Here is a 19,449-nt window from a genome sequence, read left to right as displayed (position 1 = left end):
GCGCGCTGTTTCCCCCCAGGGGCGCCGCTCGCAATTTCTTTTTTCTTTCTTTCTTTCTTTCTTTCTTTCTTTCCTTTTTTTTTTTTGGTTAATGAATTAATGAATTAATTGCCACTCGTCCCGAGGAAGGCAATAAGCTGCGGAGAGCTGAGCAGCGAGAGCAAACGGCGGCGTTGCCCCCCGCGGCAGACGCACCGCGCAACGCCCGGCCGGGAGCTTCCCTCGCCGCGGGCGCGCAGGGCCCGCGGCCGGCGCACGTCGGGGCGGCCGCGGGCACCGCCGTGGCTCGCACGAACCGCGGCAACGAAGGGGGGAAACACAAGGGCCCGGTGGGTGCCCCTGGCAGGGAGGGGACATCAGTGGGGACGGGGTTTGCCCGTGCAGGGCACGCATGCACATGCACCTACAGAGTGTGTGTGCGCGCACAGGGGTGGGCGGGCGGGCAGCGGCGTTGCACACACACACACACACACACACACACACGTTTGCTTACGGCGCCTAATTCGCGCTGTTTAAATAATTAGGGAGACGCGGGGTCCCGCCTGGAAACTGTGGCTCGTGGCTTCGGCGATGTGCGATGCAAACCGCGAAAACAGAGCCGCCCCCCAGCCCGCTCGGGGCACGCGCATCCAAGCGAGCAGATGGGGTGCGCGGGGCGGCGCGGGGAATTAACGCGCGCCCGGGTAAACCTGCACCCAAGCCGCCCAAGCGGGGAGCCTAAACTCGCGCGGGACCGCTGGGCAGGAAAAGAAAAGAAAGGGGAAAAAAAAAAAACCTCGCAGTCTTGTTGGCAGCGCCGAGGCGAGGCGGCAGCGCGGGTGCCGGGCGCGGAAAGGCGCGCGGAGGGGCCGCGGCCCCGCGCCCGGGGGCTGCGGCCCTGGCTGCGGCCGCGGCCGGGCCCCGCCTGCCCCGCGCCGCGGTTCCCGGGCGCTTCTTGCGGCGCAAACCGCCTTTTCGCACCGCGCACGTCTGCGTGGCGGCGGCCGAGCGCGCCCCGCGGAGCCGCGGGCTGGGGCGGGGGGAAAACCAGGCGCGGTTTCGCCCCCAACCCCGTCGCCGCCTCCGCCCCGCCGGGGTCCCCCCGCGGCCCGCTCCGCCGGGGCGGCGGGGAAGGGGGCGGCCGTCGGGGCGGGACGGGGGAAGGGGGCGGGGGCGCAGCGCGGCGCGGCGGCTGCCCCACTCGCGCTGCCGCCCCCACGCGGCGGGGCGGGGTTGGGGTGGGTGGGGGGCGCCGGTGCGTGGGGCGGGGTGGGGGGGGCGCCGCCGCGGCGCCGCCGATCCGGGGCGATCCGAGCCGGGCTTTGCTCCGCGCCGCGCCGCGGCGGCGGCCGCCCGGCCCCCGCGGGCAGCCAATCAGGGCGCGGCTGGCAGCACGTGGCGCGGAGGGGACTCAAGAGCGGCGCGGCCGCGGCTCAGTCCCCCCGTGACGGGCGTCCCGCGCGGCCGCGCCGCCGCCCGCCCGCCCGCCATGAGCGGCCCCTACCCGGAGCCCGAGGGCTGCGCCGAGCGCCCCGACTGCAAGAGCAAGTCGCCCACGCTGCTCTCCTCCTACTGCATCGACAGCATCCTGGGCCGCCGCAGCCCCTGCAAGGTGCGGCTGCTGGGCGCCGCGCCCGGCCTGCCGCCGCTGCCCGCCCGCCCCGCCGACGACGCGGCCGCGCAAGGTGAGAGCCCGCGGGGCCCCGCCGTCGCCGTCCGCGCACCGTGCCCGGAGCCCGCTTCGCTCGGCGCCAGCCGGGCACCGGCGCGTTGGGTGCCGTTAGTTTCGGTTTTTGCTTTTTGCTTTTTTTTAAAAAAAAGGGGGAAAAATGTGCGGGATGTGCTGCGGGACGCGGCTCACCCGTCTGTGGTCCGGCCCTCGGCCGGCGAGCTGGGGGCTCCCGCCTGCAGCGGCAGGGGCGGGAATGGCCGCGCTGCCCCCCGCTGTCCCCGGCCCAAAGTTGGGAGCGGCCCCGCCGTGACGCCCCGGCGCGGCTGGGAAACCCCCACGGGCGGCTCCGCTCCCGCTCCCCGCCGTAACCCCGACATGGACAGGAACACCGATTTCTTTTTTTTTCCCCGTCCAAAAACCAAAAGAAAAGTTGAGGAAGAGGGGGGGGAATTAAAAGTAAATAAATAAGGAGCAGCAGGCCACCGTGAGTGCCGCCGGGCCGGGGCGCCGAGGCCGGCCTTGCCCCTCGGTGGCCCCGGGCCGCGCCGTCGGGGAGGTGTGGGGCGGGGGCGGGCTGCGGAGCCCCCCGCGCCCGGCCCGCCGTCGGGGCAGCGCTGGGCCGGCATCTCCGACCGCGGAGTCTCTCCGCAGCCGAGGAGCCGCGGCTCAGACGGGGGCCGGTCTCGGCGCTGTGGCGGGGTCGTCGGGTGCGGGGCGGGGGGGTTCTTACCTCGGAGGGGGGCGGAAAACGGCGCCCGAGACGCGCCCCCGGGGCTGCAGGGCTGGGGTTTGGCCCCGGGATTTTAGCGCTTGTCCCGCTGACCGTGTCTGTCTGTCTGTCTCTCTCTCCCCCCCCTTCTCCTTCTCCTTTTCCTTCCCCCCTCGCCGCCCCTCTCCCGTGCGGCTGCTGGGGCGCCTCCGCGGCGCAGGGTCCCCCAAGGGCAGCCCCCCCTTCGAGCCGGGCGAGCTGCACCTGCCGCCGAAGCTGCGCCGGCTCTACGGGCCGGGCGGGGGCCGGCTGCTGCCGCCGGCGGCGGCGGGCCCGGCGCGGGGGGACCGGCCCGACGGGCGGCCGGAGGGGGGCGCCGCCGCCGCCGCGCCCGCCGCCGCCGCCGCCCCCTGGGACACGCTGAAGATCAGCCAGGCGCCCCAGGTCAGCATCAGCCGCAGCAAGAGCTACCGCGAAAACGCGCCCTTCGTGGCGCCGCCGCCCGCCCTCGACGAGCTGGGCAGCGCCGCGGCGCACGTCGAGGAGCGGCCGGGCCCCGCCGCGCCGCCCGCCGAGGAGGAGGAGGACGACGAGGACGAGGAGATGCTGGAGGAGGAGGACGAGGAGGAAGAGGAGCTGGAGGACGACGAGGAGGAGGAGCTGCTGGGCGAGGAGGGCGGCGGGCTCCTCAAGGAGGCCCGCCGGGGCGCCGCCGCGGCCGCCGGCGCCGAGGGCGGCGAGCTGTCGCCCAAGGAGGAGCTGCTGCTGCACCCCGAGGACGGCGAGGGCAAGGACGGCGAGGAGAGCGTGTGCCTCTCGGCCGGCAGCGACTCCGAGGAGGGGCTGCTCAAGAGGAAGCAGCGGCGCTACCGCACCACCTTCACCAGCTACCAGCTGGAGGAGCTGGAGAGGGCCTTCCAGAAAACCCACTACCCCGACGTCTTCACCAGGTACCGGCGGGAGACACCCGGGGGGGGAGGGGAGGCCATTCCCTGCGGCCGGGGTTGCCACCTCAGCCTCAAAACCGCCTTTCGGGGGGCCTTCTGCCCCGGCCACCCCCCCCCCCCCCGCCCCGAGGCTGTTTTGGGACGGGGAGCAGCGTGCGGCACCGGCTTGGGAGGCCAAGGGCGGGCAGGGAGCGCCGGTGCCGGCCCGGCCCGCCGCCGGCCGCTATTTTTACCGCTGCCCTCCTCCCCCCGGCGCCGGGGCCCCGCGGATCGGTTACGCGTTGCCGTGCGGGCGGGAGCGCCGCCCGGCCCGGGGAAGCCCCGGCAGGGGCAGAGATCAAAGCTCCGCAGCGTAAAAATAGCGGCCTGGCACGTCGGGCTGCCCCAAGCCCTTTGGCCGCGGGCACATCGCGTCCTGGCGGGGCTCGGCGCTGCCGGCAGTTTCCGCGGCCTTTTTGCCCGGGGAAAGGCGAATCCCGCCAAGCCGGGGCTGGCCAGCGGCTCCTCTGCGGGAAAAGTGGTAGGAAAAGGGGCTGAGCTGCCTGCCCGCTCCTGGGCTGCCCGAAATAACTTTATTCGCTTTGGCCTGGAGGAGGAATTAAACCCCCCGACCCCACACTTCTCGATTTAGGAAACCTTTACGGTTTTTCTTTTTTTTATTATTTTTTTTCCTCAGAGGGGTTTCTGCGGGGGCATTTTATTCCCTGTCCTTCGGCGCGGCTCCTTGTCCGGTTGCTGCCCGCCGCAGGTCACCTCGGGGAGGGCCGCTCCCCCAGGTCGCAGCCTCGAGCCGGAGCGGCCAGGGACAGATACATACAAATACATATATATTTTTATATATATATATATATATATATAATATACACACATATATAGCGGGGAGGGGGTAGTTTGCTGTGGCTTTTGCTTTTTCCTCGGGGCTTTTCGTTAGCTCCGGGCTGGTGCGTGCGTCGGGCGAGGCGGCCGGCGCCGGGCTCCGGCGGCGCTGGGGTGTCGGAGCGGGGCGGCCCGCGGGGGCGCAGGGGGCCCCGACTAAGTTCGGAGCGCTCCCTGTTTTAGGTAAACAGATTATGAGCAGTTTTATAACACCTTAATGGTTTCCGATTCGCCGTAATTGTTGCGATGATAACCGCAACGGGTTTCGGCTCCGCTGACTTCTTCCAGCGCCGCGCAGAGATTGCGGCGGCGGGGCCGCTCAGCTCGGCGGCCGCGGGGATTGTTTTATTTTGGGGGGGGGGGGGAGGGCTGGGAAGCGGGGGAATTTTTTGGGGGGGGGGGCAAAACTCGTGATTTCCGAATCGCGTCCCACTCCGCATCCCAAAACTAGACGGGAGGCGGCCGGCAGGCAAGAGGTGGCCTGCTTTCCTCCCGTCCCCCCGCGCCCCCAGCCGCATTTGGGGGTCGCTTGGGGGGCGGGGGGCGTAAAAGCGGCGGGCCGAAGGGGGTGGGCGGCGCCGCGGCCGGTGCCCGGTGCCCGGGCTGACGGCGGCGTGTGTCTCCCCAGGGAGGAGCTGGCCATGAGGCTCGACCTGACCGAGGCCCGAGTGCAGGTGAGTGGCGGCGGCGGCGCGGGGCCCCGGGCAGCGTCGGCGGCGGCGCGGGCGGCCCTCGGCGGGGCCCGGCAGCCCCGACGGGACGGGACGGGTCGGGTCGGGTCGGGTCGGGGGTGGCGCCCCCGGCCCGCCGCGGCCGGGCCATGGGCTGGCGCAACTCCGTAAGGTTAAAGTGACGGGGCCCCGCGGGGTTTTGGTTGTCAGACAGACCCGCTCGGCTGCAAGCCGGGTATTTGGCTGCGATCAAATCTCCAATCGGGCTTCATAAAAGCCCACTTAGTGCTAGAACAAACAGGGCCATTTGAAGGCGAAATGTTGTTTGATTTCCTCTCCGCCTGCACAAGGAGCTGGCTAATGCTATTTGATTTCCCATTTTTGATAGCAATAAGCCTGCATTGATCTAATAGTGAGTGAGTGCAATGCTATTAAAGGTGTTTGCCGCCCCATACCAGAGTGCATTTCCCAACCCAAGTCTCATAACCAGAGAGACGATAAACATTGGGATGCCCTGATTGCCAACAGAAAACAGATGTCTCTGAGTTTGAAGCTGAGCAAATCACTTTACAGTTAAAATCAGGCACAGATAAAGCATAATAAATTCCATATGGCTCATTTAATACACAACAGCTTCTTGCATTAGAGGGGCTAATGATGAGATTTGTCCCCTCCTTTCTGTTGACACATTTCTCCATTGTCAAACAGAGATGTGACAGCAAATCAGTATTTTCAGCTCAGGGGAACAAGTCGTGGGAAAGTTAAATAACTTTTAAAAAAGAAAGACACCCCCTTTCTCTCTCCTCTATTCACGGGAGAAGATGTAATTAAGGGAATATGAATTATGAGAGCCCCTTCGTTTACCTTTGGGTGTACTCAGACTTATTAATTCAGTAATGGGGAATTGCAGTGAGGACAGCTTGCTAATTGAGTTTTAGCTGGGAGAGACGATCCGTTTGTGAAAGGCTGTTGGCTTCCCCTAAGAACATGATGCCTGCATGCATACACAGACGTGTGCGTGTGTATATATATCATATAGATGTAACTGTATCGAGAGACCCGTAGCGCTGCTGCCTTTATTGGTTCCCGGAGAGAAGGGATTTCACGCTGATCTTACGAAAACGAGCCGAGCCTAGAAGGGAAAATAGAGTCCACTTCGGTCCATAAAATTGACAAATGTGTGTCTCTTTTTAAAGTCTCTCTCCTTAGGTGCGTGTGATGCCTTGTACTTGCTTATTAAGCGAATATTTTCTTTTCCTTTGAAGTGCGGTATTTTTTCCTCTACCTCTCTCCCGTTTTAAGCCCCTGTTGGTTCATAAATTTTGCTTTGGGGGAGGGGGAAAAAGAGAAAAGGGATTACAAATCCGTGGCTTCCTAACTAACTTCTGTAAAATAAATCCTAAAAGGACAGCCTGCAAGCGTATACTGCTGCTTCAGTTGCTTTGGAAATTATTTCTTCGTATGAGATGTTAGTGAAGTCACGATTTTTTTCATTGCTCTTAATCTGAAGGAGGGGGAAAAAGTGAATGATCCCCAAATGTTATCATTTGTAAATATTCACTTCAACGAAAAACACCACGCAGCTCCCCGTGTGGATGTGTGTACGGATCGCATAATTAAAAAAAAATCACTTAGTTCTACTGGGAAATAAATTTTAGAATATTCGAGCGCAGCGATCGCATTTCCGCAAAATGCCCACAGGAGGAGGAGAAAAAAAAAAAAAGAAAGAAAGAAAAACCAGCGCATTTATTGTCCGCTGCCAGAGACGCCGACGCGCGGGCAGGGTCCCCGTAGCGAGCCCCGTGCGGGTCGGCCGCGGAGCCGAGCCCCCCCCCGCCCGGGGGCCGCGGTCGCGGCGCGGCCCCTCCGCGGCCAGGCGCGGCGCGGCGGACGCCGTCGGGCCGGCGCGTGGCTGCTGCGGGGCTCCCGCCCCGCGGAGGGCGCGGGCAGCCTTATTAAAACCGGTGTTTTTTTTGGCTTTCAGGTATGGTTCCAGAACCGTAGGGCTAAGTGGCGGAAGAGGGAAAAGGCTGGGGCTCAGACACACCCCCCAGGTTTGCCTTTCCCTGGTCCCCTGTCAGCAACTCACCCCCTCAGTCCATACCTTGATGCTAGTCCTTTCCCTCCTCATCACCCAGCTCTAGACTCCGCCTGGACCGCCGCCGCCGCCGCCGCCGCGGCCGCCGCCTTCCCCAGCCTGCCGCCGCCGCCGCCCGGCTCCGCGGCGCTGCCCCCCGGCGGGACCCCGCTCGGCCTCGGCACCTTCCTGGGCGCGGCCGTGTTCCGGCACCCCGCCTTCATCAGCCCCGCCTTCGGCAGGTACCGCCGCCCACGCGCGACCCGCTCGCGGGGGCGGCCCGGGGGGAGCGCGCCGTGCCGCGCCGCGCCGCACCCAGCGCGGGGCAGAGAGCCGCCGCGGAGCGCCGCCGCGCGGGGCCCTCCCCGCCTCGGCGCGGCCGCCGGGACCCCCGCACGGCGGTCGCGCGCGGGGCGGTGGCCCCACGCGCGCCGCGGCACGGGGGCGCGTGCGGGCGGGAGGTGGCCCGGCCGCGCCGCGCGGGGCCGCTACGCCGGCAGCCGCCCGCCCGGGGGCCTTTTGGCGCGGGCCTCCCCCGCGGGGCGCGGCCGGGGGCGAAGCGGCCCCACGCGCGGGCGCGGCCCCCCGTGCGGGCCCGTCCCGCGCGGACCGGCCGCGCCGCTCCCGCGGCTTGTGCCCGCGTTCGAAATCGGAGCGCCGGCAGCGAGCGCCGATTGGGCCCCGCGTGGGTCACGTGCTCCCGCCCCAGCCTCTGATTGGGCGAGGGCAGCTTCCCACGTCCCCCCGCACACACACGCGGGTCCGGCGGTCCCCCGTGGGCGCGGACGGGCCGCGGCTCCCGGCGCGGCGCGGGGCGCCGGTGCGTGCCGGGGCTGTGCGGGCAGCGGTGTCGGAGCGGAGCCGCGGGGAACTCCGCAGCCGCCTCTTGGGATTAAAACAGGCGTGAGCGCGGGGGGAAATCCCACGCTGTGGGTTCCACGCGTGGAGTGTGACCTCTGCTTTGCCCTGGGGGGCATTTATCTGGCGGGGGTGAGGTCGGGGGCCCGGGCCCGCTCCCACGCGGGGACTGAGGGCCTCGCGGGGCTGAAGAAATCCTGCGGTGGCGCGGGCAGGAGCCGCCCTCCCACGGGCTGCGCGGCGCCCAGCGGGGACGGGGAAACAGCGCGGGGCCTCTGCGGGGCCGGCCGCGGGGCGGGGAGAGGCCGCAGGACGGGGGAAACCCCCGTGGGGAGAGGCCCGGCTCATGGGTGGATGAGTGCCGCGTCCACCGGGCGTGGTGGCGTCCTCCTTCCTTAATGATGGATAAGGAGGAAATAGGGATAGGGGTAAGGACGGGTGTAGGGGTAAGGATATGGATGGAGGTATAGGGATAGGGGTAGCGATAGGGATAGGGGTAGGGATGGGGCAGAGGCGGAAGTAGGGACAAGAATAGGTGTGGGGATAAGGATGAGGGTATAGGAATAGGGATAGCAACAGGGATGGGATAGGGGTAGGGGTAGGGAGCCCCCCCGACGCCTCTCCCCGCGGCATCCCCCCTCTCCGCGGCAGGCGCAGCCCGCGGCCGCACTCGTTTGCGCCCTTTCCCCGTCCCCGTCCCCCCCCCCCGCCGCCCGCCGGCGCGGGGGCGTTTGCAGCGCGCCCCGTCGGCCCCACGCGAGCAGCGGCGCTGCCCGCCCGGCCCGGCCCGGCCCGGTGCGGTGCGGTGCGGTGCGGTGCGGTGGGGGGCGCCCGGGGCTCCGCCGGCCCCTGCGCGGCCGCGGAGCGCCCGGCCCGGCCGTGACCGGCTGTGCCCTTCCCTTGCAGGCTCTTCTCCACCATGGCCCCCCTGGGCAGCGCCTCCAGCGCGGCGGCGCTACTGCGGCAGCCGGCGCCGGCCGCCGAGGGCGCGGTGGCCTCCGCGGGGCTGGGGGACCCGGCCAGCGCCGCCGCGGACCGGCGCGCCTCCAGCATCGCCGCCCTGCGGCTGAAGGCCAAGGAGCACGCCGCGCAGCTCACGCAGCTCAACATTATCCCTGGGAACAGCACGGGGAAGGAGGTGTGCTAAGATAAGGCTGCGGTTCTTTCTTTTTTTAAAAAAAAAAAAGGAAAAAAAGGGGAAAAAAGGAGGAGAATAAATACGCGAATAAATAAAGGTCACCTCAGATAGCACGAATCAAGACCAAATAAAAAAAGAAAAAGAAAAAAAAAGAGGACCAGCGGCTAAGACTGGGGTAGGTTCTCAAGGTAGGAACTTGAAGACAGCGAGCGCCTTTTGCAACAGCTCTCACATGAGTGAACCGACACTTGCAAGCTCCTGAATAAGTAATTCCTTGGCTGGTACATTTTTTAAATGTACGACGTGTTAATTTCCTCTCTGAGCATTAAGCAAAAAAATGCCCTAATAAAATTTATTATATATTAGTGTTACATACATTAAATATTTTTCCTTCTGTTCATCTGGCAAGAAAAAAAAAACAAATAGAATTGTAATTAAGAAAGAAAAAAAAAAGAAAGAAAAGCAAAGGAGGGGGGAAAGCTACCCACATCTGCTTAAAATAACATCTAAGGATGTTAAGTTAGTCTATTGGGAGCACTGGAGAACTATTTTACATGTTAATGCAGCGAGCTGCATATTATAACCAAGGATGCTGCCAGTGCAGAGTGACAGTAAATTTGATGCTGTAAGATAACCAGTGCACTTAAAGGAAAGGGTATATCTTTTTCTTGTTATATTCTTTATCATTACACCAACCAAGGTTTTTATATCAAACCAAAGGGAAATACACTGCTAGAATATGGACTGTTTAAGTCACTAAACTGTGATTATTGATTCTGTACATACCATTGTTATAAAAAAGAACAGAGCTTTGTATATTTGAAATGTTATAAAACAATTGCACTCAGTGTAGTGTTGTAAAAGTTTGTCATTCTGTAGATTCTTACTGTGTTGTAGATATAATAGGGTTCCTAGACAAATATTTATGTACAAACCCTTTATTTAACTTATTAACTGTAGAGGTTTCTGAAACCCTCAAGAGGCGATGGTACCGTACTTTTTCGTGTAATGTCGTTATTGTTAACACTTTTCCTTGCTATCCGGTGGAGAAGTGCCACGTTCAGAAAATAAACAAAAATATATGTTTAACAAAAAGAAAAAAAAAAAGGAACGAAAGAAAACAAAACCCAAAGCCAAGCGCTCGTGGAGGCTGCGTGGCCGCCTGCGCCACGCTGCGGGCGCCGGGGCCGGGGGCGGCCGGGGCCGGGGTCGGGGCCGGGCCCCGTCGGGGCGGCGGCGGCTCCGCACCGCGCCGGGGCCGCGGGCTTTGGGGGGAGCAGGGGCGGCCGGGGGGGGCTCGCCGGGTGCTGATGGCCCCGTTTGCCGGGGGACCTGCGGGACGCCGGGGCTGGAGGCCCCCGAGGCGGCCCCGGAGCCCCTCGCGGCCGCCTCCCGCCGGCGCGGCCGCAGCCCCTCGCCACGCCGCTGCCGAAACAGCGGGGAAAAAAAAATAAAAAGTTTGGGGGGGGGGGCCACAGCAGCCCCCCGCACCCTGAGTAGGGGACTGCGAAGTGCCTCCGCGGCTGGTTTGAAAGCGAAGCGCCTCTGGCCGGGTCGGGCCGGTTCTCCCCGGAGACGAACTTCTTTCCTTTCCTTTTTTTGTTTTCCTTTTCCTTTTTTTATTTTTTTATTTTTTGAGGCGGTTTTCGCGTGCGACCCTTCCATGGAGCAGGAGCGGAACCGCGTGAAATTCCTCCCCCGCCGCCCGGTATCACGGGCGCCCCGCGCCCCGTCCGCGGCCCCTTCCGCAGCGGCCGAGGGCCCGGCTGCCCCCGGCCGAGCCGCCGGCGCCGAGGGCGCGGGCTGGGCAGAGGCGCCGGAGGCTGCTCGAGGCGGGGGGGGATTTCACCTACTCGCGGGCACCGCTCGGGACCGGCCGCCCCGGGACCGGGGAGCAGCCCGGCCTCGCCGCCCCGCGCCGCGCCGCCTCGCCTCGCTCCCCCCCCCGGCCAAATGTCGCCCCATCTGCTCCCACCGGCGCGGCGAGGGGCCCGTCCCGTCCCTCCGTCCGTCCGCCCGCCCGCTGCCCCGAGGGCGCGGCCGGCGGCTCCCCCGGCCGCGGCCCTTCCCCGCAGCTTCCCCCTTTTTCCTCGACAGCGCTTTGCCCCCCTCGCTCCACCCCCACTCCCTCCCCACACACTATATTTTAGAGTCCTAAAAAACACCATAGGTGCAAAAAAATTTATGGGAAAAATAACGCTTGTTCCCTGGACGTTATTAACAGTACAGTCTGAAATATACATTTTTGCCTTAAAGAAAAGGGAATCATTATCAAGCCATTACGCATTAAGAAATGTCATTCAGTCATTTTTATTCATTCTGCTGAAATCTTCGTAAAAGCCAGAATCATACTTCTGCAAGCAGCAATTTTGTTAATCCAGGGGGTTATTACTCTGGTCCCTTATTAGGATCTATACTGCTGCCAAGCAATCCTATAACCTTCTCAAAAGAAGTTTACCTCCGTTTTATAAAACCAGTAGTGGTATTTATACTGTGCAATAATTAGTGTATTACTTGAATCCACTAACAGGTTCATTTTATCTCTGCACAAAACCTCTAGTCTGCTTATAGAAAGCTTGTGCCTCCTTTGGTGCTGTTAAAGTGGTGAAAGAGTGAATGAAGGCTGGTAGCACTTTCTCCTTTTGCCTTGCCTTAATTCCCATCTCTTTTTGCTCTCATCCAATTAGTGCAGTGTATTAAGCGGTTTATCATCTCATAGTCAGCTATTGAGAGAAACAAGGCGAACACTTTGCAATAGAGCCTGCTCTCCTTTGACACCCTCAGGTACTTACATATTCCACTGTGCTATGAATAATAGAGGAAGAATAGAGCACTAATTCCCTCATCAAAGAATGCCTTGTCTGCTGCTTTGCTCAACAACACCATTCTGATCAAAAGAAAAGCAATAAAGCTTAGCATAACAAAACGAAACCTACTTATTAGCTTAGTGGTTAAATTAATGCAGAGCCGCTGCTATTCAAAACCAAGGTTTGAAAACAGCCTCCAACAACCTGATAATGCTGCCTTCGGGATGAAGGAATTTTAATCTGAAATTTGAAGCTGGCACAGATGAGTTAATCTATTAAACTGCTATAAGGAGAGTTCAGGAGAACTATTCAATTAAGGAATATTTAAGGTGCTCTACAGAAGACAGAAAACCATGCAAAAAGGAAGATGTGCTGAAGTTTGGAATTAGAAAAGTGGATTTTACAGCGAAAAGAGAATTTTGGCACAGCCACAAATGTGTTTGCGGTTTGGAATTAGTTTTAATGTAACATATGTCATCAGTGAAACCTGGCTACCGTCTCAATGTATCAACACTCCTCTTCCCAAGCTGCAAATAAATACAAATACAAACAAATCTTAATTTTAACAGTTTTGGGGGTGGGGGAGAACTAGCGCCAAGATGGGAGAAAGAAAGTGATGGTAATTCAACGTAGATCGATTTCAAAATACAGACCTCTGAACTTCAGTCTTTCCCGAATTATTTACAGCACTAAATTAACCAGCTCTATTTAATACTAAATTCTATAAGGATGATTTTGCATTTCCCAGCCTTTCTCTGGGGCCAAGATGAGGCAAAGTGCCCAGAGCTTATTAGTCAGCGAGAGAGAGGGGAAAAAAAATCCAGCCTACTCCTTGCCAAGAGTTCAGCTCTGATCTGACCACTCTTCTGAGAGGAAGCAAAAATTGCCTTAATTCGGGGTAAAACCATTGGTTTCCGCTCCCCCACCTGATTGCGGCTGGCTTGAGTTACGGGGAAAGGCAGGTTCCCAGGTCTGGGCTCCTCTCTCATCCCCGAGCAGGGCTCATCCGCCGGGAGGTGGAAGCACCTCTTCCCCCGAGTCCCTCACACGGCTACTACACACGCCTGTGCCCTACACAATCACTGCACAGCGCTCTCATTTACTCTAAACATCCCTAAACTTGCAAATTAACAGGCTCTTCAGCTGTAATTATACAGATACATACAAGTGCCACAGGGTCAGGTTATGCCACATGTATCCATTTTATTTGTATACCTAACGTTTGAAGGAGAAGGTCACACTTTTCACTTGTCTAAGGCATTCTACCCAGTTAATATTAGTAATATCTTCATAATCATAATTGGGTTGGACACTACGAATTAAAAAAAAAAACTGTGTGAAATTACAGGAAACCAATTCCTGTGTCTTCCAAAGAGTTGCGGTATTAATATGTCACTGAGGCAGCAACACCTTCTTTCCAATAACGGTGTCCAAAGCCTCTTTTACAATAACCCAACTAAACAGGCTGGGAAAGAATGATAGCTCATAGGGGTGGCACAGCATTAGCACAGAATAAGGCACTGCGTAGGCACAATTTCTCACTTACCTCTACTCAATGTGAGTAAAAACTAAAAGATTTAGCCCCAGTCAGCCAGAAGATAAGTGTATTTTGGCATATTCTAACAGACATATCTGTATCGACATACAGCATTTTCCAGTGCACTATACAGTTACCACTTAGGGACAAATGAATGTCATAAAATACACAAACAGATACACATACCCCTTTGATACCTAACACATTAATGCTGACGTTCATACTTTTTTTTTAAGCCACAGTCATTAGGCTTCTTTTGTTGCTGGACAGGCACTCTAACCACAGACACACGAGCTCTTTGGTAAAACCAGGGAAAGATTGGAGGAACGCAACCTTGCATATAGTATTTTCAACAGACAGATGATCAAATCAAATTCTCTTTTACTAGAAAACTTTATTTTTTCAAGTGTTATGAAAATTTTACATTTTATACTGTTAAAGACTTAAAAGAACATTTTTATAACCTTACATCAATATATCACATTGCAAACTTAACAGCAAATGTAATGAGTACAATATTTCCATTCTGCTACAAAAGCTGCAACCATATTTATGATCGTTTCTTGTCATATCTGTTTCTCATTTTACTAAAAGTAAATGGAAAATACAATTTATTTATAAAACCTTTAAAAACTCCAATATAGTAATTATTACAGAATGGCAACAATGATTCTCCTTTCCCCCCTCCCCCATTATTGGTTACAATGCCATCAAAAACAGATTTTTCCTCTATCGATTGCTTACTTTCAAATATTTTGTATGGGAAGAAATCAAATACATTTATACCCTGTGTAGGTACTAAACACATTTTGTACATGTGCATGTGTACATACACATATGAAATCTCCAATGTGGCAAAACATTATGCTTAAAGATGCTCAAAGACTCTTAATGAAAAGATGGTTCCCTGTTTTTGGTAACTCCAGGTTACCTCTTTACCTTTAATAAATTTGAAAGTAAAGCATCCCTACCTCTGTTCAGAAGGTATCAGGACATTTAAAGGCATTTAGGTTTAGCATTGTTTTTAATTGGTATGTTTATGATCAGGAAGAAGATAAACTGTGAAAAGGCAAAACATTAGTGCTCCTACTGAGACCTCTACTAACCTCTCTTCCTGAGAGCACCTCTACTAAATACCCTGGAGCAAAGTCTAGGATCACTTACATTCCAGCAACTCTCACTGGGAATTATCCAATTAAAGCAGCAATTCCCCCATCCCCTTTTCCCTCATAGGTCTAAATACACAACAAAATATATTGCAAAAATCAGCTACTCCGTATTTTAATAACCCTGACTTCTCAATGGAGAGAAGAAGTGAAGATCAAAATACCTTGAGTATTTCATGTCCACGTGAATCATATATCCTGTTTTTATCTTCTGTTTTTCCACCACCAAAGAAACAAGATTATTAGAACATTATTGTGCATACTGAAATAGAGTACTGCTTAAGAGATTACTGTTTTTAAACAACAAGCTAGCCTCTCTTCTCCCTCCATTTTTAATGAATCATTGTCTGTCATTATTGGATTCTCCCATAGATCTTCCTATACTGAAGGTCTCAAAGAGTTTGCCGAGGTTCACTTCTGAGTAGCTGCTCATGGACAGCCATTTGTCTACTGTACTCTTCAGTCTTTTGTAGGCCTCAGATATTTCCCTTCTGAATGGCTTCTTCTTCAGGTACTCTAAGAGAATGAAGGAAAAGAAAAGAAAAAACAGGATTAAAAGACCACAAGAAGAAAATACTATTGCATTCGCTATTGTCATGAATCACGGTATTTTGAAACAAGGTGAATATTGTAGTTAGTATTCAAAGACAACATTTAGGGCAAGCTCTTCAACCTTCCTGGGTTGCCCACCCCCACCTACCTTTGCCAGCAATGCTGTAGCAGCGGGTTAGGGAGATGCTAGACCTGTACCCCGCACCGAGGCTGACGGCAGCTCCCATGGCCTCGGCCAGCCCCACCTGAGCCGGCGCACCAACTCCAGTAAGGAGCTGGCAAGATATGCTGCGTGCCCAGTAATGTCATTAAAGTGGAGCGAAATGGGGGTTCACTAAGCCACAGACAGAGAGAACAGGCAGTAAAAGGACAGATTTTGAAAGGACTTCATTTAAAATAAGCAGGTTCCTTAATTTAGTATAAACTATGCAGACTCTACGGAGCGTCCCTAGGGGTTTGAAATAGGGAGAAATTCTCCCTACAGCAAATTTCAGATTCATATTTCAAGCAAATCGTGATTTGACTCTCTAATCCCTACTGCTAACATTGGCGCTGGCACAGCTTGGGCCAGGCTCACTGCTGATGTCACGCTTTCTCAAATGCAGGATGGGCATCATGATGCTAAGCTCTAAGGAGATGTCGGAAGGAAAAGGACAGCAGTACGAAGTGGTCGCACAGGGGAAACTCCACACTACCCTACCCTAAAATGGAGAGAAGATACCCAAGTCATCCCAACCGGGAGACATCAGGTTCACCTGACATATGAATGAAGACAGACGTTCCCGAATGTTTGATCAATATATCTATGAAGAAATGCCTAGAGTGCAAGACACATTTACTTATATGCCTGTATACGTACAAACACACATGCACACATGTACGTTTGGAACAATTTTAGCAGCAAAGCCAAAAACACTCTATTTTAACTTCTCTTTAATTAAGATTCCTGCCATCTTAAAAAAAAAATAAATCCAGGGATTTTGTTTCAGTGGTTGCCTGGTTCTTGCTTTACAAAGGCTCTGGGTATCTGCTAAAATAAAAAGGGCAAAATATTCTCTCGCTAACTCAGCGCTAACTTGACGCAGGTCTAGTCCAACAGTGCTCCTCCTTTTAAACCAACTTCATGTTCTAGAAATACCAATCCCTACCCAAAAGCCTATGCCTGCAGTTATACCTTGAGATCTGCTGCATAGGATGCTCTGGATTACTGACCATACAGGAAGGATGTACCCCAAAATGAGACTCCCTGCAGGAAGACGTCCCCCTCCCAGGGGCCTGGAGGAGCTCCAGGTCAAGCAGAGCTACAAGAGCCCGGCACAGGGACTTTATCCCGTGAGCTCTCGAGCCACTTAGGCACAGCGTAAGCAAGTGCCTTACAAGCAGCCAACACGACTCTTCTGTTGGGCATTAGATGGACCTAAAACCCGTTGTCTCATTTCTTCCTGCCATCTTAGCACTATTGCTACTGCCCTCCTCTGCTTTGAAAACATCACAAAGAAGCTCCATCGCCTTTCAGACAGCTTTTACTATGTAACATGAGTTAGGATGAAAAAAAAAAATCTTTAGAACAGTTAAGTTTATTCTAGAGAAGATGGGCACCACCAGTTTTGGAGGAGAGGGACCCAGCTTTTTTGAGTCCACCGCTGTGAGGGAAGAAACCAGCCAGAGTCGCTTTTGTGATGTGACTGAGACGAAGATGTCCCATTGGACTAATCTTTATTTCAGCCACTAAGTGAAGGACTGCTATATGAAGAGATGGGGGGAGCACAGTAACGGAAATAGTTCTTATAATTTTGGGTTTGTGGCTTCCTCCTCCCTAAGGATTTATGAACGTTTTTGCAGAGCCCCAGATGTTTTAAGATGAACTCAGAAGATTAACTACTGGATTCAATACAAACCTTAATGTTTTACTGAGGAACTATTACCTGCTTAGATTTTCCATGTTATTGACAAAATTCCCCTGAACTCAATCTCTCTATATGGCACTATAAAATCTTTAAAAATTAAATTAAAATGTAAATTAAAGATGACAGTTTAAGCAACTGAATGCATTGGTTAAAAGCCCTTTGGAAAGCACTTTTCATACATCCTAGTGAGGAAGGCAAAAATGGTGTTATCATTCAGTTTTAAGTGAGTATTTATATTTACAACTTTGGGCAGTAAGTCAACAAAATAAGGTGTCTAGCTGAACATACTACATTCTTACCATTATTTAGACAGTATTGGAATTTATTTATTATTGGGATTAAAAATTTCTTAAACTACACCCCAAATACAATAAAGACCTTGATTACAAGAATCTGTTCATTAACAGATTGAAGTCACTATGGCATAGACACATTTAATGACCCCAAAATTATTTAAATGTAGGGTTTATTTAAACAATCCATGAAAATTGTAATAACCCAATCCATAAAAACACCAAACCCTCCTTGCCACAAATTCAGCACTAACTAATTTGTGCATTTTCAAAATAGGCAATCCACTAAATTGGCTCCTTTGCCACTGCTCACATGCTAGCAAAACCGTGCCGTTTATTCCAATGAATTATAGAAAATATCAGACTCGTAGTTCAAAACTAGGCTAAAATAGTTTAACGCTCCCTGGAGCTCAGGAGGGACCAAGGTGAAATGCATCAGTGTGCAGGAACAGCTGGCACATACGAAAAGAAGAAGAAAGGCACATTAATCATGAGAACGAGTAGGCGAACAATAAAACAATGTTGGAAGTAGAGAACAAAAAAGCAAGCCTGCGTGTAGCTCGAAATCATCAGGCACTCTCCTAATAGAATTGGTAGCCCCCCTCCGCATTAAATCTAAACTTTAATTGCACGTGCTAACCCTTCCGACGAAACGCTTCCAACATTTCTTAGATGCAGTCGCTTTTGTAAAAGAAAAGGGTGGGCTTAAAAAAAAAAAGAAAAGGAAGCGGGGGGGGGGAGTTGGGGGGATACGAGGGGCCTCGCGGCAGCGATGAGGCCAACGTGAAGTTTGCGTGGGGGAACAATGGCCGGCGAGCGGCGCGCGGCCCCGCGCAGGCAGCGCTCCGGCGGCAGCCCCGCAGCCCCGCGCCGCTGAGTGACACGAGCGCGCCGATGACTGGGGCGAGCGGATTTAAAGTCCCGCAGCAACGCGGAGCAGGGGAAGATGAGAGAGGACACAGCTCCTGATGTGTTTACCTCCTCTGCTGATGGGATATTGACTTTTCCCACCAGGTTGGTTAGAAAGGGGACTATTTACGCTGCCACACAGCAGAGTAAGAATGACAACCAGCATCACTCTGTGCTCCTCTTAGTAAAAGACAACCGCGACCGTCGTATATCACGCAGCCAGTCAATACCTTCTAGTTACCATACCATCCAGCTTAGGGATGCATATAAAAGCTCCTACTTTCTTCCCAAATGAGAATTTAATCGATAATGCACCTAAGGCCCTCTGCGAACGCAGCTACACACACCGACTGCAATTGCTTTTCTGTAGTCAGACACGTTCTGAAAATAGTTCTACACCTATTATCACCGTAGCATTGTTTTAATAATATCCAAGTTCAGTGGCAAGCAATCATTTGCAACAACCAATACTGCTGACTGCATATATAGATACTGATATATGTGCAAGCACACACACAGCCTACAAAAGATAGTACCAAAAGAAATATACACACTAAAATAAATTTATTTTGAAGACAAACTTAAAAAAAAAAAAATAGAAAACCATGATTCTGACGATATATAATTAAATTCAGGTACTATATTTCCTGAAGTTAATAAACTAACCCTAGTAAATATTTTCGAATCAAATCTCATCATCAAACATGCAGTTAACAACCCTCCCCTCCCAACACAACCTCCACCCTCTTCCTTTCACAAGACATAGTCTCAACTTCTAGATATCCCTGTCAGATTCAACACCACATCCGAGTTCCTATTTAGCTTTCAGAGTGTATTTTTATATTATTTGAAAATTTAATTTTTGAAAAGGTACCTGAAATCCATTTACCCCATACTGCTGCACTGATGGTGGAAGCAAGGATGGAAGTATTTGGAGGTTATCTATACCTGGTCACGTATTTTCCATTTACTGCAATTTCTCTTCATTCCTATTAAAATGACACAGAATAACCTGATAGTGAAGATCAAGAACTTTTGTTCTTGGATTCACCAAGATGTGGCTCAATGAAAGTCTTCTGTTTTTTTTTTTTTTCTTCTACTGATTGGACAACTGAACTGTGTCATATTATTAAACTCTCTCCCCCTGATTATTCTGTTGATAGCCTGCTCTCCAGAGTGAGAAGTAAAAATATATTCACATTCCTTTGTATTTGTGTGCGTATATCTGCACCAAGTCTGTGAGAAACAATGTAGGTGTCTGCAAGCACAGTGCCAAATTGTTGGTTTTATCTGGGAATGAACAAAAAAAGCTTCGGAGTATCATTTATGTACAACATCATGTCTCTCGAAC

General features: G+C 54.3%; 2 protein-coding genes across 3 annotated transcripts in view; one reads left to right on the top strand and one right to left on the bottom strand.

The window, feature by feature from the left end:
- Positions 1-1,468: 1,468 nt before the first annotated feature.
- ARX (aristaless related homeobox) lies at positions 1,469-8,936 on the top strand. The gene is made up of 5 exons (XM_067289742.1): positions 1,469-1,664; positions 2,581-3,310; positions 4,812-4,857; positions 6,839-7,173; positions 8,696-8,936. The coding sequence occupies exons 1-5, from the start codon at positions 1,469-1,471 to the stop codon at positions 8,934-8,936; spliced, it is 1,548 nt and encodes a 515-aa protein (XP_067145843.1).
- Positions 8,937-13,655: 4,719 nt separating this feature from the next.
- POLA1 (DNA polymerase alpha 1, catalytic subunit) overlaps positions 13,656-19,449 on the bottom strand; it is a 216,034-nt gene continuing 210,240 nt past the window's right edge. For both annotated transcript variants that reach the window (XM_067297476.1, XM_067297486.1), the window contains exon 37: positions 13,656-14,953. In XM_067297476.1, the coding sequence (XP_067153577.1) occupies positions 14,778-14,953 (176 nt within the window). In that variant the 3' untranslated portion in view covers positions 13,656-14,777. The remainder of the gene's footprint in view (positions 14,954-19,449) is intronic.

The sequence above is a fragment of the Apteryx mantelli genome, chromosome 1 (genome assembly GCF_036417845.1).
Source record: "Apteryx mantelli isolate bAptMan1 chromosome 1, bAptMan1.hap1, whole genome shotgun sequence".
NCBI lineage: Eukaryota > Metazoa > Chordata > Aves > Apterygiformes > Apterygidae > Apteryx > Apteryx mantelli.
Note: the sequence above shows the minus strand (reverse complement) of the source record. Positions and strands in the feature narration are given on the sequence as shown.